This window comes from Harpia harpyja, chromosome 17 (assembly GCF_026419915.1).
Source record: "Harpia harpyja isolate bHarHar1 chromosome 17, bHarHar1 primary haplotype, whole genome shotgun sequence".
Classification (NCBI taxonomy): Eukaryota; Metazoa; Chordata; class Aves; order Accipitriformes; family Accipitridae; genus Harpia; species Harpia harpyja.
Window position 1 is genome coordinate 6,723,163 of NC_068956.1, and position 22,899 is coordinate 6,746,061.

At 39.3% G+C, this 22,899-nt stretch overlaps 1 protein-coding gene across 1 annotated transcript in view; it reads left to right on the forward strand.

The window, feature by feature from the left end:
* The window catches only part of SYTL2 (synaptotagmin like 2), a 62,581-nt gene that overhangs the window by 17,965 nt on the left and 21,717 nt on the right, over positions 1-22,899 (forward strand). The window contains exons 3-7 of the mRNA XM_052812304.1: positions 10,430-10,578; positions 13,751-13,883; positions 20,130-20,202; positions 20,784-20,883; positions 21,927-22,808. Coding sequence (XP_052668264.1) covers positions 10,430-10,578; positions 13,751-13,883; positions 20,130-20,202; positions 20,784-20,883; positions 21,927-22,808 — 1,337 coding nt within the window. The remainder of the gene's footprint in view (positions 1-10,429; positions 10,579-13,750; positions 13,884-20,129; positions 20,203-20,783; positions 20,884-21,926; positions 22,809-22,899) is intronic.

Genomic DNA, 22,899 nt, shown 5'->3' on the forward strand with positions numbered 1-22,899 from the left:
TGAATTGGGCTGATAGTTTTAGGAACAGCATCGTTTTGGGAACAGCATGCCTGCTTCCTACTTGACCTCTGCTGAGGTTTGTCCCAGAGGAAAGGGGATATTTATGTTTTCTTCTCATGGGCAAATGGGTGATGAAGAAATCTCAGATGACAAGAGGGTGTGATGCAAGGAAATCAAAAGACATTGCATCCTTTTTTTTTATTCCTAAGGCAAGAAGATGCCTCTCTTTGCTTCATTACCCCAGGAGCTGCTGCCAGCCCCTGAATGGCAGTGTTGCCCAGGAGGGGAAAACCGGTGTAAAATGGAAAAGCTGATTGACAGCTTGTCATGACTAGAAGCTGTTTTTCGGCTTATTGCTGACTGATTTATTTTTTTGGTTTTTTTTGGCCTTATTCCTGCCCAGGAATCTCTGATATACCCCGCTCCAGCTGGGTTTTGGGTATTAAACAAACGAGAGGGCTAAGCACATAACTGAATTTCCTGGCAGTAGCTTCAGCATAGCCCCTAACTCTTCTTTACAGTTGTATAGTTCAGAATTAACACAGTTTTGGGCCCTTTCTGGAGACAGTAACGTGGAACAGAAATGTATCTGTCTGTGAAGTTCTGGGTTGTGGTTGGGTGACTCTTATGTGGTGGAGTGGCTGGCCCCTGGCACCAGCGTGTCTGAGACAGAAAGCTGTTGTGGTCGCCTTTGCAAGAGGGTTCCCTGCTGTGGCTATCGGTCCTTCCCAGCAGAACATCCTGGCAGCGCTGTTGCGGGCTGTACTTCGGATTGTTTGCTCATTGTGTAAACTGAAGGAGGCTAATCATAGGGGAAATTCTGGTGTGGAGTTGTTTGTGTGGTGGGTGGTGACTGCTGTGCGCCAAACCCCTTTAATACATACATTGGTGTGGCATTGCGAAAAAGAGAGAAAGCTTCAGGGGTCTGATTCTGCCGGGTGCTATGTACACTTAACCTTTCTCATGATGTTCAGTGGGACTGCGTGGCTGTTGAAACCCTAGTGTAAATGTGTGGTGTTTTGTTTTTTTTTTTTTTTTTTTTTAATTCTGGTCAGCTTTAACAGATATCCTCTTCAGTCACTTTTTAAGGCAATTTTCCTTATATTGTAGACTGTCAGAAGGAAGGGGGTTTTTGTGTGGTGTTTTTTTGTTTGTTTTTTTTTTTTTCTTAGGATAGGATATATTTAAGGTATTGGGTTGAGCTGAATATTGGCATTGGGGGAACCAGACTTACTGCTGTAGTGTGAAAATGACATTCAATTACTGTCACCAGAATACATTCTTAAAATCTTCATAAAATACTTTTCTGTCAGATGTAGCAGTTTTGAGGGTATGCTTAACACAGGCAAGGTTCTTGGTGCAGATAGTTTTGAACCTGGGTGCCATTTCAAGTTTAAAGGCTGATTGAAGATAGAAGAGTTTAGACATGCTGTCTTAGAGGTGCTGTCAAAACTAACCTTCTCATTTCTGAAAAGAATTACCCATTTTTCCTACTCTGTCTCCAGGGTATTTCTTCCAAATGTTCTAGAAATTTTCAAAATGTGTCCTCAGTATTCACTCAAATGATTGTGGCAGATTGGTAGTGTCTGCATAGTGAGGTAACTAGGGACCAATTATAACTTTATAATTTTGAAGTATCACTCTCATTGCCATACAATACCTAGGGATTCTTTCTAAAGCTCAATCTCTGCAAAAATGTTCATTTTACCAGTTCTCCACCCCTTTTTCTTATAAGCTCCTTAATATGTCATTTGCACTACTTCATGATAAAAGTTTGGGCATCTGTAAATGAATGGAAGAGTAACATGTGGAGGAGTTGTGGCTTACAGGCAAGGCAAGAACACAGTATGTTTGTATGTGCTCTATGCTCTGTCCTGACCAGTAAACAGAATGGCACTTTGTATGTCTAACTGAGGTATCTTAGGCTGGCCATCATCCCTTCTGACCCATACTGAATTTTTTTGAAAGCTTCCTTGGGCTCTGGATGAGGGATGCCACAAATAACAATAACTTTCTCTAAATTTAGAGCTAAGGATATGTTAAGATCCTGTCAGAGCATCCCCTCTAGCAACATGGTTCTGAGGTTCTTCTCAGGGTACTGATGTTATCCTTAAGCCTTGGTAGATTTAAATTAGTCTAGTAATAAGCAATTGCGGCTAATAAGAAAATAAAGCCTACAGTTCTTGTGGAGCTGATTTAGAAACGGATTTAAAAAAACTAAACTCGCTTTGAGGCATATTTAATTCTTGTATTTTTAGGTCATACATTTGTGTCAACAAGGAGCTTGCTTACAATGTATGCAAAGGTTTTTAATCTGAAATTAACTCTACCCTTGGCATTAAAAAAAAATCTCCGTAGGTTGATTTATTTTAAGAGACTAAGAATCAGGTGGCTTGAACTCTTTAGCTGAAAATTCAAACTGAGAGATCTCAGTATCTCCTTTTGTCAAACAGAATCTGCTCTCACAATCTGCTCAGACATATTATAGGAGAAATAGAAATTGTTATTAATTGAAACTCATGCTATTTTTATAACTAGTTCTGAAGTCATATACCTGTGTCTAGTGTTCATACCCGGGACTTCTGATTAACTTTTAACAGGCTTACTTGTTAGTAATACAAGGTGCTGATGGTCATAAGTGTATACATGAGAATGTGAGCTTGGAGATTGCCTTCAGCCAAATCAGGGACATCTGTAAACTCTTTCCTCGTGCCCTTAGTTGACTGATTTCTTTCTAGCTGGGCAGATCTGCTGGAGGAGAAAGCCCCATTACACTGTGAACAACCTGGAGTGCTCCCTCAAAGGAGCTTGGGGATAAGACTATGCTTGCCTGCTGCCCGTACTTTTCTTCCTTCCTTTGCTTGGCTTTGTGTAGTGGTTGCATGACATGAAAGCAGCTCAGAGGCATTTCCCATTGCCAAAGACAGAGGGGATCCAGCATGGCAATTCAACAACAAGCTTTTTTTCAAATAAATGAAACTTGGTTTATATTTTTTTTTTCCTTTTTTAGCTTTAGCAGTTTAAAAAAGATTTTTTTTTTTTTTAAATGCTTGGTTTAACATGTTGATGGGGCAGGATTTCTGAGATATTTGGCAGTAATCAAAGTATCAAGTGGCACTCACACTCACAGTTGCTGATTTCTCACATATGTAAGTACCTAAATACACCCAGATGAGAATGTTCCTCTTTGGGCTGTAAGATGCACCTGTCCACGTGGAAAAGGATAAGGTCATGTCTTCTGGATTAATTCCCCCTTATGGATGTTGCTTAGCACCAAATGTGACTTTCCAAATGCAGTGACTGTTCAGGAAACAGAGCAATTTCATTCTCTAGCAAAGTGTGCATGCCATTATTTATCCTTTTTAACAAAGTCAACTGACATAAGAATGACTGTGGGTTTGGTGGAGAGGTTGGTTGTTGCTCTCCAGTGATATATTTAAAAACAACCCAACCAAACAACAAAAAAACCACAACAAAAAAACCAAACCAAAACAAACCCACCCTATTCTGAGCAAACTCCTTTTTTTGCCTAAGTCTCCATTTGTCACTAGACAGACAAAAAAATAAGGGAGTATATATCATCCAGAAAGCTTTTCTGCATCCTCTATGTTTTCTGCCAGGTTCATCAGAGCGAGGTAACAGTGAACTACCTTGGTCTCAGCTCTCCTTGTGAAGAGCCAGTAAGAAAAGCAGGACTGTTCTCATGTTAATCTGGTGAGACCCCTTAACTGGGGTTAAGGAAGTGACCCTACTTACTGGTCTTGGTAACAGACACGGCATTGGACTATACTGGTAACTGGGCTGATACCTTTTCTTCCCAATATTGATTGCTAACTGGTCTACTAGTAGCAGATGGATTATTTGACTGGATGATGCTTGTTTGGAACAGCTAGTGGAGCAGGGTGGATGGAGCTTATTTTGTATGGTAGAAGAGTGTGCTTAAGGGAAAAAGTGGATATTAATAAGGTTTTTTAACCTCTAAATTGAGTACTCCCTCAGTAAGTATGGTTTTCCTTACAGTACAAAAATGGTCTTGGTAAGACCTATCACATGTTTGTACCTGGGACTGCGTTGTGTTATTGTGTGCCAAATTGAAGCTTTTGTCTTCAGAGTAGATTAGTCTTGATTTGTAGCTTGCATGAAATCCTAAAATGCAACCTATTCTTTAGCACAGCATGAATTTCTTGGAGATGCCCTTACTGGCAGTATGAAGAAAGCTATGATGCAGGCTCTTCTGCTCACTTACAGTTGCTTGTATGTGTCTTCTGGGTTGTCATTTGATCAGGGCTGGTTTTCTGCTTTATACACCTACTTTTAAAGCTTAAAGTACTGGGAACACTGTGTTTAAGCAGAACCTGTGAGCGAATGCGCATACTTTCTAGCAAACTCTCCTCCCCAGATTCAGATCGTCCTGTACTGCTGTCCAGGCTGACTCTAATACCAAAGGTGTATTGTCACAGGATAGCTGTTCCTTCATTGTGAAGGCTTTGTTTGTTGCTTGGGTGTTTTGTTTTGTTTTGTTTTTTCCATGGCAGGTTTACTCAGGTTGTGTCTGAAGGAGGAGGGGAGGCCATTGGGGAGCCTCTATGCAAATCCTTTAAAACAAGCAGACAAACTAAACAGTGGAAGGCTGTTAGAGAAATGAAACAAGTGGAAGGTAATAGAAACTGTGAAGGCTGACAGACCTTGAAAGGCTCCTACCTCCTGTACTCTGTAACCTCAACAGTCTTGCTACAGATTTCCTGAATGGAATAAAGTTAAGTTTCCATGTAGTAAGAAATGCCTAAACGAATTTACATATTCTGTGTATCTGCCTACAGAGTATCTAATTACATGATTTATAACATATTACTTGTAAAATGAAGTTTACTTCAAACTTGACAGTGCAACTACTAATAGGAGAAAAAGTCGGAGTGCTAACTGTAGGTGACGTAGAAAAGCATATAAAAATGAAGGACTCCATCTTCAGTGCAGAATGTATATATGGTTTAAATGAAATACGGGGACAACATGGCAGTCTGATGTCTCGCGTGTGGCCGTCTTCTAGGAGAGAAATAATGTATAGCAGGGTTAACCTGGTCAGTGTGTTTCACAGACGCTTGCTCAGCACAGAGGTTGGGATCGTAGTTTTGGTTCCAGATTCTGGTGGATACCATATTTCAATGGGCAACGGAGCTGCCTGCTTTCACTTCTTCATCTCCAAAGTCAGTTGACTCGTCTCACACCTACAAGCACGTAAACTCATTCATTCTAATGCTCCAGGCCTGGATGTGTCTGTCTTCCATTCTGACTTCAGAATAAATGTCAGTTTGTCTTGTTAGTCATCAAGACTTGTGCTGACTACAGCCTAGTTAGTTCTCCAAGGATCCAAAAGCAAGATACTAGCTGAGATTAATTCATCAGGGTGTTGTTAGTAGACCTAACACACCCAGACTTCTGAATAGGCATAAAATGGAAGAATGTGCATGACTACAAACAGAATGAGATTGCCTTTTTCTCATGTCTCCACCTACTACCTACCCAAAACCTCACTATCCAAAGAGACCCCAAAGGCAAGAATTAAAGAGGTGTTGCTGATGAGGTATCATGATGACAAGGATGGAGAAAGGTTGCATAAACCCATTGGTTTGCTTTATTCTTCCTAGTATAGCCCTCAACCAGTATAAAATGATACTGCTTTATTGCTTAAAAAACAATCAAATAGTAACTGATTTTTATTAAAATCATGTATGTGCAGCTACCATGCAAAAGGAATAATCCATATTCCCAACTTGGGACTGCCCATTACAAATGTTTTGGGTGTAGTTCTCTAACAAATGCCAGAACAGACTTTTTTCCTATGCCTTATCTAGATACGTGCAGACTAAAGAGGCATGCTCATGCAAAGTGAAATGTTTAAACAATTATTCCTTTTCCCTTGTAAACCTTTTATGGCTGTTTCCCACTCTCAAAGAAGAAAAAAAAAATCTAATCAGCAATTTTGACACTTATAATGCCTGGTCTAATATCCTTTTACTCCTGTTCTTGCATGAGTGATACTACAAAAAGTTTATCTTGTCTATGTTTGGAAGGTGAGCCAGAGCTTAAATAATTTGTCATCTTTTTTTTGGTTTGGGGTTTATTGTTATGCTTGCAGCAAATAGAATTGAGGGTAAATTCCTTGAAAGTCTCTCTCCATCTACCTTCTCCACTCATTTGGTATTTCATTTGCAGGAGGGAGGTTTTGGAAGTGAATTTGTAGCTAAGGTAGTGGTATCAGGCTTTTAAAAGCCTTTATTTTGCCACCAGTCACTGGGATGCTTTTTTCATATGTTCAGAATCGGGTGTGTGAGACACTAACGAATCTGTCTCTTTGAGCCATAGACTCTGATTGAAATGCTTCTTAGTTTGCCACAAGAACTCCCAAAATGTGCTGGCACCACACAGACTCTTCTGTCTGAAAAAGCTCAGTTTAAGCTGTCGATTGAGGAATAAGGCAATAAAAGAAGTTATAAAAATGTCAATTGTTACATCTCACAAATTCTGTGGTGGTTTGTAATATGGACTATGAATAAGAGGGGTACAGGGGAAGGAGTTAAGAGGCACTGAGGAGGTGTAGCTGAAGTTTTAGATACAGGTATGTATTGCTAGATACTGTTTTTACAAAAAAAGAAACAGAAATCATTATCACTTTGCCCTAACATGCAATGAGCTATTACACAAGCCTACGAAGCATAAGATAAACCATTCTGTATTTGCTGATAGGAAGGTAGACAGGGACTGATTATATCAGAGCAGATTTCCTGCCTTACAGTGGTACCATGTGATTTAGCCCACTATCAGATATTCTGGAGGTAGGGAGAAACAACCCAATTAATACATTTGTAGATTTTTTTGTTTGCCTGCAGAGTGCCAGACAGTTGCTTTGTATGCCTATTCAATGTAATTCTGCATGTACTTAATACCGAGTGGGTATCTTGCCCATCAAAAATGTTTCACCTAGGCATAGTGGAAAAATCATATTAAGTAATGGGAGAACTCAGGCTTATTTTAAAAGTGGATTTTAGAGTGAATTCCTTTTAACTATGTACCTTCATTTTGTTGAATTCAATGTTCCTGTAGAAGAAAAAGGCACTAGCTTTTTTATAACTTGAGGCCGTTTCACTTTGAAAACTGCAACATAGGCTAACTGGCATTTTAACAGACCACTGACTCCAGAATACATGCTTACATCATATGTAAAGCCATTATTGCATTTTCTTCTAATTGCAAACTTGGCAACTGAGCCTGCAATCTGAATCTTACTCTGGACGCCTACTAGTTCTTCGGTCACCGAGAGGAAAATAATGTAATGACAACTTGGTTAGCCTTTCTGTTGACTGGGGAGCTGGTGCAGAATCAACTATTGGCTTCTGATCCTGTTGTGGTATGCTGGGAGGCATACGTAGCAGTGGCAAAACATGGCTACAGTCTGATTTCTCCACAATTCCTTTCATGGTAAACCACAATCTAAATCTAATGCCTAGCAGTGAAACAGGCCCTCATAGTGCAAGCAGTTTAATATTACTGCTAAGGCCGGCTCATAGCAGAGCTTGAGAATTCAAGTAGCATTGTAAAGAATTCCTATTTGTAACCTCAGCAGCTGTTTCTGCAACAAGTCTATGATGTGTTGGTGAACGCAGGCTTCTTAAAAGTTTTTTTCCCTGCGAAGACCTAGAACTAATTGTCTTTCTGATAATGGAAATCTGCTTCTTTATTTGTGACTGGGGAAAGCCTGGGAATAACTCTTAATATTTATGTGGCTCTTAGTTCCTCAAAAGATGGGACTGAGAGGCTAAATACTTCTCTTGAAGAGATGAGTAAGCCAAGCTAACAAAGGTCAAGTGCTATCAAGGTGAGAAGGGAAGGCAAAAGAAGTAGTTTAAGTCAGCTCCTGTGAGCTTCTGTCACTTCTTACCATACAAGCCCTGTCAGCCAGACAAGCCATTTGTAAAGGAAGTACTGAGTAAATTGGGAGCATGTTTATACCTTTGTTAGCAAGCATAATTATCTCCTAAAGCCTAGAAGGCCTGTTGAGCTGGTGGAGTTAAGGTATACTAACTTCCATAGGCAGCAAGCCAGGGCTGGGAGCAAGGTGCCTGACATTCACTTCCAGCCAAAGTGACAGCTGCATTGGCCATAGGTGACATTTAGTGAGTCTAGAGCCATGACAAATCCATGACTCTGTCCTGCTTATGTTATGTTAATTGCTCACAGATCTGAGAGTCCAACAAGCAGGTAAGTAGGCTGATACAGCTGAGAGGCCTGGGATCCTGTCCTCTTCTACAGTGATTTATTGGTCTGAGCTGATTTGTACAGCTCTCCTACCACACCCTAATTTCAGTGGTTGAATACAAAGGCAAAAAGGAGAGAGCAGTGTCTGGAGCAGAAGGGTTGGATCAAACAGGGTGAGGGCATTGAATACTTGTCCTGTGACTCAGTACCTTCCCACTAGAGAACCTCCCTTGCCATGTGTTGTCATACTGCCCTGAAGCTATAGCTGGGGTCAGCTGCCCTGCAGGCTGTACAAATAGCTGAAAAGCCAGTCCCTAGCCTTAAGGAGAATCTCTTCTGAGAAGACAAATAACACATGGGAAAGAAGGTGAAAGGGAGAAGCAATCACCTGTGTAAGAAGTTCTTGCGTGCCCTATTTCTACGATTCATACTGGCTGTGTTCATTAACTGGCTGAGCAATGAGGAGTTGGCTCATACCTGAGTTAATATATTTGCTTGAGGACAGAGGGAAGCTACTGCTGTGTTCCTGTTCCAACTTGGAAGATCTGCAGAATATGTAAAGTGCATATTTTGGCTCTTAGAAAAGCACAGAGTTATAAGCAAGAGAGAGGGCCAAATTTTAAATGGTCCAGTAATGCTATGGACTGTTGAATCTTGGCATTAAAAACACCGATGGTGACCTCAACTCCTGGCAGCCTCAACTGTGTGTAGCTGATTTGAGATGGAGAAGTTGTTTACACACCTTGGAGGGACTGGCTGTTGACAGTACTTTCAAAAAGAAGTTTAGGTATTCTAATATAGCTGGTGCATTCAAATAAGCTTTTTCATTTCTGGCCATACAAAGATGAAGAAGTTGAGTGATAGGTGAGAATGGTCTATCTTAGTGTGGGAGCTGGGACTGGCTCAGTGTCCTTTCTCTGCTGTGAATGGCTGTCTGTACTTGACAGTCAAATCTGGAACCTATAATAAAAGGACTGTCATCATAGCTACTTGATTGCACTAGAAGTTCCTTCTCCTAAACTCATGAACAATATAAAACTGGCAGGAACCTCCTTGGGGTTGGACTAGATGACCTTTAAAGGTCCCTTCCAACCCAAACCATTCTATGATTGGCCATCAGGCTTGTGGAAGATAGCACCATCCCACAGAAATGTGGACTGTGTTTAGCTTTAAAGTCTCTGAGTAAGTTGATTTGTTTTGATTTCTCCCTTGGGCTCTGTTATTAGCTTGTTTGCTGAGGGAAAGGACATAAATGGAGAAGGCAGATGAAGCCTGACTTGACTTTTTTGATTAAGTACTCTCTAAATCTGTGTAGTAACTTTCCTGGTCTGCAGGTTAGTCTCCAGGCCATGTATAAGTGTATGCCTAATGTGTTATACACCTAAAGAGGAAAGAAAACAACCTTTCAAACTGCACACAGCAACTCCTTATTCTGTTGAAGTGTGCTTCATAAAAGCAGGGTGACCCTGAAGCCTGAGATCAAATTAGTAAAAATTTGTTTCATGGTATTTACAATGGCTGCAGTTTATGTAATGGATACATGTAGGTTAATAAACTGTAAAAATTTATTTTGTTGTTTCTTCCATTTGATGCTGTCTGCCTTTGTAACTCATTGTATTCATATAAGGATTTTTGTGCAACCTATGGAAAAAATGGCACCATCTTTACAATGCACTTTTAGAATGTGTGTGTAAAAGTAGTGCCATGTGAACAGTCTGAAGAAGCATCTTCTGAGTGCCAAAACTGTCATGGACTTAATTTTGGCCCAGATTTCTTATGCTGCCCTGCTAGCTTATCTCAATTTTAACCTTGGAAAACTGGCCTCTGGAGGCAAGAAGTCAAGATCTGCAGTTACCAGAGACTTTTCCAGGGCTGTCTCTGCTCGAGAGTTTATCATAGCAAAGTTGAGTTTTGGGGGTTTGGGGTTTTTTTTTTTGTTTTTTTTTTTTTTGAAGAGTTACTTCAGCTGATGCTTTGAGGGTAATGGGGCTGAGGGTCTTCCCTCCCCAGCTCATTGTCATCCCTCATAATTAAATAAGGAGAGTAACAGGTCAGAAGATGAAAATAACAACTCCCTTCCCCAAAACAACAACAACAAAAATCTGACTTTTATTCTGTTCACACAGGTAAGTAGATTTTGTGTGTATCTCACTTATTCATTTTTTCTCTTCCTCAGGCATTTACCAGAAAAAGTCAAAGATGATGTTCAGCTAAAGAATATGAGCGGGCAGTGGTTTTATGAAGCAAAGTCAAAGAGGCACAGAGATAAGATACATGGAGCAGATATTATTAGAGCATCCATGCGCCGGAAGCCTGCCACTCTTGGTAAGCATTTGGTTTGTATTTTATTTTGGAAAGGCTGGCTCTTACTTAACTAACCTCAGACACTGTTGCCTGTGAAATACAAGAAGAACATTGGTATTTCTACAAGCAGAAAATGATGCAAAAAAGAGATTTCCCATATAGTTTACAGTGTAAGCTTTCCTCTCCCCCAATGCTATGTATTAAACAAAATTCTGTGTGATGACTGCTAAGGGGAGAGACTGGCTTGTGTTTATATGTAGGACTAAAAGCCCTCTGCACTCTTGGACAGCATTCTCATTTCCATTTTCGAGGCCCTGTGAGCTACCCTGGAATGTACAAAGAATCAGAGATTGAGGAAATTGCTCGTTAGTATGGTTTTCCAAGATTTTGGGTGCTCACTTTGAGACCTCTGAGGCATAATGGTAGGCATCATGAGCTAGAGGTAGTGGTTATAACTACTGAAATATATGTGCTGGGAGCTCTGGCAGCTAGAACTGGCATCCTGTGTCTATGTTAACTTTAAATGCCCCCACCTAAATATTAGAAATGTTTGTTAAAGCCAGCTGTGTTCATGTGCCAGGTAACAGTTGCAGACATTAGTTTAGTAGTACAGATAGGTAGTAGTATATTGTGTGTAAACTGAGTAATGTTGACAAGCTTAGCGCTCACATGATAATAAATATTATATTCTGAAATTATTTTAAAAAAATCAGAATGTGGGAAGATAATGCATTGTGTTGAACACCAGAAGTAAATATAATGTTTTGTCTGGAGAGAAACAAAACAAAAGAGAACATAAGAGCTGCACTACTGGACCTGACCAAAAGCTCGTCTCCCCAGCACCCTGCCTCTGAGAGTGCCTGGCAGCATGTGTAGGCTCCAAGGCCAGGACCAGCCTGCAGCCAATTGCACCTCAGGCGTTTTTGAAGTAGAGCCAGTATTTCTGGCTTATTTTTTCCCCATTAATTTGTTCAAGAAGTTCTTTAAGGCCATGCCTCTTTAACATTCACCATGTCCTGTCTCAAGGCATTTTAAAGTTAAGGTTTTCCACATCAGAAGTGACCATTTCCTTTTCTGGTTTTGAACTGATCACCATTAACATTATCCCTGGGAGAGAAAGGTGAGACCACACCTTGAGTACTGTGTTCAGTTTTGGCCCCCTCGCTACAGGAAAGATATTGAGGTGCTGGAGCATGTCCAGCGAAGGGCAACCAAGTTGGTGAGGGACCTGGAGCACAAGTCTTATGAGGAGCGGCTGAGGGAACTGGGGTTGTTTAGTCTGGAGAAAAGGAGGCTGAGGGGAGACCTTATCGCTCTCTACAACTACCTGAAGGGGGGTCGTAGTGAGGTGGGTGCTGGTCTCTTCTGTCAGGTGGCTGGAGATAAGATGAGAGGAAATGGCGTGAAGTTGCGGCAGGGGAGGTTTAGATTGGATATTAGGAAAAATTTCTTTACCGAAAGGGCTGTCAGACATTGGAACAGGCTGCCCAGGGAAGTGGTTGAGTCACCATCCCTGGAGGTATGCAAAAAGCGTGTAGACAAGGCACTTCGGGACGTGGTTTAGTGGGCATGGTTGATGGTTGGACTCAACCTTGAAGGTCTTTTCCAACCTAAATGATTCTATGAGAGTGAGCAGTTGATCTATATTCACAAAAACATATATAATATAGTATATAGGATTTTATAGACTTCTATTATAAATCTTTCAGCATCTGACTTTCTAATCTGAAGAGTCCTGGTCTATTTTGTCATTCTTTGTACAGAAAGTGATCTTTTTCTTAGAGAAATTGACCCCAATCCCTCTTAATCTCCTCTAGTTCTACTAAGTCCTTTTGACTTAGAATGGCAAGACTCTTATTATTCTTACCAGATTGTACTGAAATTTGCAGTCTTTATTTTTTTAAGTTCTATTAAGGGATTTTGCTGTGTGCTAGTGAAGCAAGGAAGGTACTTCTCCCAATACTGTGGATGGACTACAGCTTGCTACTTTTTATAGGTTTTGTAACTACAATTTAGCCTTGTTTTCCTGTGTCTAATCCTGCAATGTTACACCTTCTAAATTCCTATATTCCCAGAGATGAGTTTGGATAATGGCAGTTAAGTCAGTTTGAGATTACTGTGCGATGGTTTGGGGTTTTTAAGTTAACAAGAAAAGGCCTGAAACAGAAAAGAATGCGAAAATTCACAGGTGGCTAGTGCAGCATGTTTGTGGGTTTGGCTGGTTTTGGACTTGAAAGTTATGAAAATCAGCTGTAAAATTCTAGCTAAATTTTACAGTAACTTAAAGGAAAGTACTTAAAGCCATATTATCTTAAAGGAAGGTTAATTACTCCCAATCTTATGACTTGAACAAAGGGGCATACTGGTTGATTCAGAACACTGTGCAATTGCTTGGTTTCAATAACTCGTTAGATGTGAAGATATTTTTGCTTGCAGTTACGGATAGCAAAAGTGAGAATAAAAATTTTGCTTATTTTTGCACACTAAGAAATTCTTAATTTCTAAACTGTTGGAGGAGTGCAAAAAGCAGTAGAGGAAATAATGTAAATTAATGTTTTGACTCTGTAGGGGGTTATCAGAATAGGATTCTGTCCCACCCCAAAAAGAAATGCAAATGTATTTGCATTTGCTGAATGAGGTGGGGCTTTTTGTTTCTTTTTATTTGGTTGGGGTTTTTTATACTTGCCTTCTTAACTTCTTGTGCTAATTCTATCCACAAAGGATTAGCCACCTGCTTAAATCAGAATTACGACCAACTTCCAGTTTACTGCTGTAGGAAGGGAATAATTGATTTGATTAACTGAACTTCAATATATTTTCAGTTTCTTGTGGTTTAATTGCTTTTGTTTCCTCAGGACACCAAGGCTGAATTTTTGATGTTTGTCTAGCTGCAAGAACTACAGGATCAGTCTTTACCAGGGCTGTTGTAGAAAACTTCTCCATTTAGGATCACTTTAAGGTCTAAAGTAGATGTACCTGGAATAGTAGAGTGAAGTATTCAGAGCAGTATGTGACATTTCTAGTAGCATTAAAAAAATTATTCTTCAGAAGGCACCAGTCTGCTTCTGTACAAAATTAAAGTATAGTGGACTTTTGAAATAGCTGTAAGACTGAATGCAAATACTTTATTTGTTTCTTAAGAAATCCTGTATGAACACATGGGAGACAACAATATTCTTGTTTCATGTTTTAGCTGAAGTGAGTCAGAACAAATCAAACAAAGCAAAGAACAGCTGGGTGAGCAATGTTAATAAAGAAGTCTTCGTGCCACCAGAACTACATGGCATTGTGGAACATCAAGAAGAAGAACTGAAATCTGGTTCAAGGTAAGCTGCCTGTTCAATCACACTTAGTATGTATATATTAGGACTGGTGAAACTTGTGAGCTGAAAGTTCCATCCAAAATATTGTACTTGCCTTTCATTTCAAAGGTCATCAGATGTTTCCTCAGAATCGCCCAAGGAATCCGTGCATGTGAAAGGTTGACAAATAGTTGTGCATTGTTAATTGTTCTGCATTCAAATGCAGAACAATCTTTGGTTTACCTCTTCAAGTAAAAAGTTGTCAATGGTGTATAGAATGGTCCCACACATGTTCTCATGTTACAGTTTAGTCTGGCTCCCAGAAGTGAGACCAGGACTTTCTGGTTAGAATGCTTGGCCATGATCAGTCCTCTGCAGTTAGTAATAGGGGGACAATAACCTCTGCATCTCTTCATTCAGTCACTTAATGAGATCAGACTATTGATTCAGCCTGAATTTTAAGCTTGGATCATAAGAAGAATCAGAGACTGAGAAATTGTGCTTTAGAATTTTCCAGATTTTTGGGTGCACAGTTTAAGACCTCTGAGACTTTTTAAGGAGACCAAATGTATTTCAGGTGGAAAGAACCAGAATCTTTGGATACTTGCAGAAAGTAAGTCAGATTCTACCAAGAAAAATGAATGTCTTTCTGGAAGGGAGAGGCTACCACTCAGAGTAAGGCAAGACAATCAGCTTGGATATGCCTGAATGGCTATAGTTGTTGCAGGAAAGTTGGATGATAAGTAGTTTCTGAACTACAGAGGATTTTGTGTAAAATCACACTATCTCAAGTCTGTAAACATCCCAAACAGCTCCATTTTGCTTTGAAATATCCTGAGTTGATTTCCGAGAGAGAGACATGTCTTCTCTTTAAAATACCTACATGTAGTATTGGCTGTGTGAAAAGCTTTCAAAAAGCCTGCATTTGAAAACTCAGCTAGGGTGACAGCAGGTGGAAATGAAATGTCTTTAAGTGGCCAGATTCCTCAATACCATTGAGGAAACAAGAACCAGCATGTAACACAAATAGCTATTGTTTGTGCTTTCAGTGAACAGAGTAAGGTAAGAGCTAGAGTTACTTCTCAGGATGACTGTTTTACTTCTGGTTGCGCCATTGATAAGCTCTGTAACCTTTCACTTTCTTGTCTAAGTCCTTCTCTGTATGTCATCTGTTTTTTCTTTGCAGCAAGGCTTGTCTCTTACTATGCATTTGTACAGTATCTAGTAGCAGTTGAATCTTTCACTTTCGTGGTCTGCAAACTGGGCATGCACGTTGGCGATGAATGGCACCAAAGGTTGGTGTAAGTCTCAACAACTCTGGCTTGCATTACTGGTCTGTCTTACCCTTTACACATCATTATCAGTGAACTCAAGGGAGTATTTGTCTTACCCGCATCTGAAATCATGCTGAAAAAGGTCAAATAAACTACTTTGTTACAGACTTCCCAAAAAATGAAGTTGCACAGTAAGGATGATAAAGGTTGCTTATCACAAGAAAGAGCTTTGCTTCCCCCTGCACCCCCAAGCTGGCTGATAATGCTGACAGTTAGTTGTTACTGACTATAGTTTTTTTTACAGGAGGCTTTTACCTTCAGGAGATTTTTATGGGGTTATTTCTTTATCGATAGCACAAGACATGCTGCTGTTTAATATATCTTTTAGAATATTTTGCATGTCATTTTGCACACCAGGAAAAGATGATGGTACTTTAAAAGTACAGCCTTATAATGTTATTCTTACCATTACAACTCCATAAATTGTGTGTGATTGATAAAGAGTAATACATTTCATAAACTGCCAGGGCAGTGTTTTTGAAAATATATAACATAACGAGGTTTAAGAACATGTAGACAATTGTTTGGAATATGACCAACTTTATAGTGGTCTTTAACTTGAGGTGATTTGCTGACTTATTTCAGGTCATAGCCATGTGAAGCTTGATAACTATTGTCCAGGACCCTCTCCTGCCCTTTGCTCCAACTTGTGCCAGAAATTAATCAGCATGCATGCCTTGTTCATGTGTGCTCATACTCTCACCAAGAGCTCAAGATCTTCCCTCTAAAGCAAACTCACACAGTCCAGGATTTGAGAGACGGTTAGAAGTGGACCTTAGGAAGTGATCTATAAGATGTGGGCTGGGTGCTTACTTGCATTTACTTTGCATAAATACTTGATTAGATGTCTCAGATTATTTGCTTCCAAAATGTCAAAAGCTGAAGCAAGCAAACATGGCAGGACTACGTGCAATTCATTGCTTGTGATTTCAGTATGGGTTTATTTCACTATGACTGAGATTAGTCTACACAACATTGCATGTGGGAAATTGCAGGAGGAGCCATATGTTTTTAAAATACTCCTCCTTTCTGTTCTCTTGATACTAGACTTTGAAAGAAAATGGTCTGACATGACTGTGGGCCTGTCTCTAATGGCAGCAGCTGATCCAGAATTGAGGGGAAACACAACGCTGGGGAAGCAATAATCCCACCAGTTGGGGTGGGAATGGAAAACCTAGATGCTACAAACATTTAATTTGGCTGTTAGGATAGCAGAGCTGAGAGGAATTAATAGACTTTTCCCCTTGCAATGCATAGTCTCAACAGAGCTAGATCTAAGAGGATGAAACAGAGTATCATTGTGGAGTTTAGGATTGTATAAGGTAAGTTCACAGCTTCTAGTGTCCAAATGCTACACGTGGTTCAAGCACTCAGACTTTCAAAACTTTTTAAAGTGCTGCTTTCAGGGTAGGTTCGTGGGAGTTGTGGGTTTTAGGGTTTTGGGTCTTTTTTCTCCTTCTTCCTCTACGAGTGGGCTTCAGGCCAGCACTGGCTTGCAAGCTTTGCATAAACTGAACAGCTGCTAACCTGAGGATTGGGACCAGAAGATATGTGATGACAAATTACCCAGACTCTTTTTGTTCTGGATCTTATTCTTAAACCAAAACAATTCTTACTGAATGTGAAGAAAGTTCAGTTCTGGTAGATCTGAACTGCTGTTGAGTCAGGGTGCTGCTATATGAGGTGGAACAGAAATCAGCCCACAACTATATTCTTAAAATTAGCATAGTGATTTTCATCCCCATACCCCAAATATCTAAATTCAGTAATGAAGCTATGAACAATTTTTTTCTTGGGCATTATATCACTGTGGTACTTCCCTTGCATACTGGAGCCTTTACAGGCCAGGTGTGTGAAGTGTCTTTGAAGGTGTAACCTTGCACAGAATGAGTTTTCATAGGGTGACTCAGACTGTCAATATTACTTCTGTTCAGTGATACCATCTGTCTATATGCTGACTCTTAAAAAAGGGCAATGTTAAAGGGGTTTTATCTTTCAAATTACGACTTGTAGGTTGTTTTCTTCCCTAGGCTAGAAAATATTCTTAGTCTACATTGAACAGGTAACAGGTGTGGGTCCTAGAGTTCTGCAAGGTGAAAATTTGCACAAAAGCCCCAATTCTTAAAATCCATGTAACTTTTCTGGAATAATAGGGGTGCTGGGATACCTAGATAAGACAATTTTATGGAGTACTGTTAAATCACACTAACTTTACTCACACCAGATTCTCTGCCCTTCAGGATGAGCCCAGGAAAGCTTATGTTTTTGAACAGGAGGCCATTTCTGAGTAGATTGTATTGACGATGCCTGGAAATCTATAACCCCTTTCTCCAGCTTTGCTCCTGCCTTTGCCTTGTTGCCCCTTGGTTCCTGTCCAGTGCTGTCCAGTCTGTGTGGAGTTTGGGCCTTCATTGTGGTTCTCAGCACTTTGCTTTGCTGAGTTGCAGTGCAGGAATTTTTCAATCTGGGTGTGTTTATCACTTTGGCTTCATACACTTTCTTGGATCAGCCTTGTTAATGCAGCATATCTGGAAACTGATTGTTCAGTTTTCCCATCTGTATGGGTTGAGGGTAGACTCGTATTTTCAGACTTAGTTATAGGATTCTGGGTGTGTTTTTTTCTCTACTTTATGTGCTTAGAGCAGGGGTTTCAGCATGTAATGCCAATTTAACAACTCTTTAATTATTCTATGGTAACTCTGAAGTAGCATTGCATTAAAATATTGTGGGATTGTGTGTGTGTGTTCAATGAGACTTAAAGTTACATCCCCACCTGTAAAAACTGCAGGTTGAAGAATATCTTACCAGTGTCTTGCAGCCCAGGGTACGTAACAGTATTTTCCTTGTTTAAAATGAGCGAAGGGTTGAAGCATTCATGACCTAGACCTTGAGGAAAAAAAAAAAAAAAAAAAAAAGGCATGTTTGTCCTGTCGGGTAGTAGATGTTGTAGATGAGACACAAAGTGCAGGAACACACAGGTGCTCATAAAAACAAAACCACAAACTCCAGTGCTTCTGAAAGCAAGCACATAAACTACAGTTCAGCAGAACAAAGTTTCTTTAAATATATGTATTTTCAGACTTTATAAAAAAAATATTAGAACTAAGGTTAAAAACTGTAATGTGGAATGATATTTTTTGAAAAGAAATTAATAAAAGTTGCAGTATTGAGCTCTTTGAGAACTAGAAAATTGGGGGTTTTATTTAGGATCAGAGAAGAATAAAAAGAACAATAACAATCTGTTATACCTGGTGTGTGCATATAAGAGGGTCCTGCAGTTAGTCTTGAAATATAAGAAGAGTTCATTTTTTCACCCATGAGATAGTTTCCATTACAAGATCGGCTCATACCTTAAGTTTCTATCACTATGCATGGTGGTATATTTCTTAAAGGTAGTGTTGAACCAAAAGGGCAAGGAAGAGATATAGAAGTTTATAGTTCAGATTACAACTGGTATTTTTTTCCTAGCCTTATGTTCGGGCTGCTCATTACTGTATCATCTTATCTTCTCCATAATGAAGTTTCTCCACCTGTAAAATGGGAGTGATGTCACTTCTCAGAGACACTTAGCAGTCCAGAGGCCGGTAGCCTCTCAAGGGTGGCTGCCAGACTTTTTTTCTAAACTTTGAGGTTAGCTGTACTGCACCCTGGAGAAGATGGGAAAGTTGTTCTCCCTTCAGCAGGGCAGACTGTTGCTGGTTACGTGGTTGGAGAATTCTTTGTCCATGTGAGGAGGCAACTCCTGTTTGAAACTGAAACTTGATGAGAGCTGGAAGCTGTTTTCTTGTCCTGAGATACCACATCTGCCCTCAAAAGTGTTGTCTCCTGTCTCTGCTACTTACAAATCAATATCTGAAAGTCTTTTCACCCATACCAAAGATAGTTGACCAAAGAAATATTCAGTATTGGAATCTCATTGCACAGCTATATTGGAAAAAACATAGGAGTTGCTTTTCTTCCTAGCCTGAGGTCATATTTCCTACCTGGAGAATATTCATCTTTCCTGCCTTGTACTGTTTCCCCCATCCCCAAAATCATAAGCATGTAAGCTGGTTAATGCCAGCATTTTCTATATAAAGTTAAGATACTGAATGTGGTTGTTATATGAAGACCATATTTAAATCCACATCTAACTTCCATCTTCAAAAACCAAATGCTTTTTCATATCTGAGATGTTTAGATAAACTCAAATTATAAAAATCAGATTTTTTTGAAAAAAACCCTTGCATCATTCTGCAAATAGATGAAATATTTCTTGATATAATGTAGGAGCTGTCTCTTCTAGCTGTTTTAATTTCTCCTTACCTGGGACATAATTAATCAGGATCACAAGTAATAACTTACTTCACTTATGCTATCAAACCACAGATTTCATAGATCTTAATTGAAAGAATAGCTTTATAAGCTGTACCTCTGAGGGGTTGTGTTGTCATCTGTGGCATATCACATCTTTGCTATAGTGGTGATGGGTTTCCTCTGATTTTTTTTTTTTTTTTTTGACTTGGATACTTCACTAAAATCTGATAAAAATAGAGTTTTGCACTTTCCTCCACTTTGATTTCAGTTCTAGAGGTATAAATGTAGGACAAGGATGGAGACAGCAACACCGATATTGTTTGGAGAGTGGCTATGATTATATAAAGCTTTCTCAAAAATCTAAAAGATATCAAAAATATGGTTTCTGTCATGCCAAGTAGAAGTTGTATTGAATTCACTAACAAGCAAAGAAATTTTTGCAAGGAAACAAAGCTGCAAGAATATCTCCTTGCTATGTATAGGAGAAGGTTTGCTTCTAAATCTGATAAGAACAGGCTAAATAGAAAACTGCCAGGAGATTATATTTGAGTATGTATAAATGAATCTTTGTTTTGCTTTTTCAAAAAGGCTTGAAGTAATGACCTGTTTGTTGAAGTTGTTATATGCTTTTTCTTTGCAGTTCTAAAACAATAACCTCTATGTTAGACAAACCAGAGGAAAGACCTATGAAGGCAGCAGTCTCACCAGTAAAGGTATGACTGGTATTGAATATAGCAGAAGTTTTCTTTTACATTTTGTGTGTTTCTTTGCTTCAGTGGTAAAGATGAATAAAGATTTGAGGAAGAAAGATAATAAGTTGGAAAAAATGAGTATTTTTTGTTTTGGAGGGAGATAATGGAAACTGCTAAAAGTTCAGCACTAAAGTGCTGTTACGGCTATCATCGGTGGCTGGCTGTGCTTGACATTATTTCCAACCTCTTCAGCCACTGAAAAGAATTGTCCTGCTGCGTTCCAATATCTCTAAAGTCACAGAATTAGAGAAAATTATTTAACTTGCAACAACTGGGATTTTCAAGTGTCTTTAAGTGGTGGTTTATCTCTGCTGTTGGTGACTTCAAAAAGAACAAGATGAGGCTATCACTAGCACTTTTGATAGTTCCCTGGTTCATATTGTTTAGGTTTTTTGTCATGTATCCAATTTAAGAAGCATGCTTTCAGACTCTTTGACAGGGTATTGAGGCAGAGGAAATCACTGCACTTTCATTTATTTTGTGAAGACTGTACTGATTTAACAATTTGACTGCAATTATAATGTTCATTCCTTTTTTTTTAGCAAAGGAGAAATCCATTTAATTCCACTGCATCAGGTGATAACTTGAACAGTGGGGGATCAGAAAACAGACCAGCCACTCTACCTCAGCTGTCAAAGGAGGGTAAATATACTTATTTAGCATATGACTGTGAATTTCTTGGGGGTTTATATGGAAATTATTTTTACTTTCATTGCTTCTTTTTGTAAGATATCAAAACCTGTTTTACCGTAACTACTTGGAGTTATCAGCTAGTTCATTTCAAACCCCATGTAAAATGTGAATATACTCAGGAAATGGCTGTTTATGTGAGTAAATGGGTTTTGCTTCCTTTCCTTTTACTCACAGTTCTAGTCAGTATTAAGCACTGCATGTGAGAGGGCTGTTTGTCCTGAATTACTGTTAAGAGAACAGAGGAATTTCCTTGAATTTGGCATAGCTGTCTTTATGACCTTCCAGTCATTGCTGCTATTGGCTCAAGAGAAGCCTAACTCTTTGATCTTTATTTTTTTTCCTTTGTTTTCTCAATCCTGTTTATTTTCGAATCCTCCCTTTCCTGCAGTATTCTCTGCAGGCAAGAAGATGAGTGATGATACATCACAATACAGGCATTTGAAGTTGTAATTTACAGGCTCATACGTGGAAATTACTCTCCTGTCTCTGTTATGAAGCTTGCTAACAGGAAAAAGAAAGACTTGCACATTAGGAATAAAAAAAATTTTCATCTCCCTACCAGGAGATCATTTCTGCATTTTACCTTGTTCCATATGAATGTGGAAATAGCCTGTTTCCATTTCTGCAGGTTGCTGTTTATGTTCTGAACCTGAAGAAGTGTATGTGTGTTCAAAAGCTGCCCTTCCCTGCAAACTTCGTCCCTTGCAGGAATAAAGCTGATCAAAAATTTGATGCGCTCTCTATCTTCGGAATCATCAAATAGTTAATATTTCTAGAATAAGAAATAACTGCAGAATTTTCATCTGCTAAAAATTCCTGTTACATACAAATGAAATCAACACCTTTATTGACTTTCTGCCTGTGTTTTACTGCAGATGTTTTTAATAAACCAATATAATCACTGCATTCTAGATCTGCACTGTCACACCCCTCTGTTTCTGCAGATGAATGTCATGTAACCTCATGATTTCTTCTCTATATATGTCTTACAGAAATTTTGTCACTCTCGGAAGAGAGCCAACCTCAACCAAACTTAGAAAATGATGAATCAGAGAAACATAAGATGCCTTCTGTTGAACCAACCGATGAATCACAGAAGGGACTAGTTAAGCGTCCAGTCCCAAAAGCTAGAAAATTAATTCACAAAGCAACAGATCCTGTGTCACAAAGAGAAGACTTTGTTCCAAAACCAGCCAAACGGACCGAGAGGATTAATGGCATTGGTAACCCACCCAGGGGCATTCTGAAGCGCAGTTCAAGTTCAAGTTCCACTGACTCAGAAGTTCGTGTTAGTCAGATGTTAGATGTTCAGAAAAAGAATGGTCTTCCTACTGCAACTATTTTTGAAGGAGAAGCTGAGAAGAACTCTTTTACTGAAGAAGCTGAAGACTCCACACAAATTTCACTGGAAAAACTAAAACAAGTGAGGTTCTCATCTAGCACAGGTAAAGGAGAACCTCTGCAAAGCCCACAGCTACACCATCATAGGGAAACAGGACAGTTTGATTTGTTAGAATCTGATGAAATAGAGAGTAGTGGAAATGATGCTATTAGATCAGATTCATCTGGGAATAAGCAAATTTCTGCTGTAAAGCCTTTGGGAACCTGTTCATCAGCTTTACAAATAAAAACAATAGATGGCTTACAAGAAGATACATTGGCATCTGGCCCTTGTGACACTAATAGGTCAGTCTTCCTGGTTAATGAAACCTTGCAGACAAAGACAGTTACTCCTAAGAAACTTGAAACTCCACAGAAGACTTCCAGCAATATCCTGCCAAATAGCAATAATGAACTGAGTGTTGATGAGACACGTGAAAATAAATCCAACCAGGTCTTGAGCCATGAATCAAAGTCACACAAAAACTTTACTGGTAAGAGACTAATGGGGGTGAAGAACAGAATGCAATAGCATATAGCACATATTTATTAATGTTTGAATCACTTGTATCTAAGAATTAACAA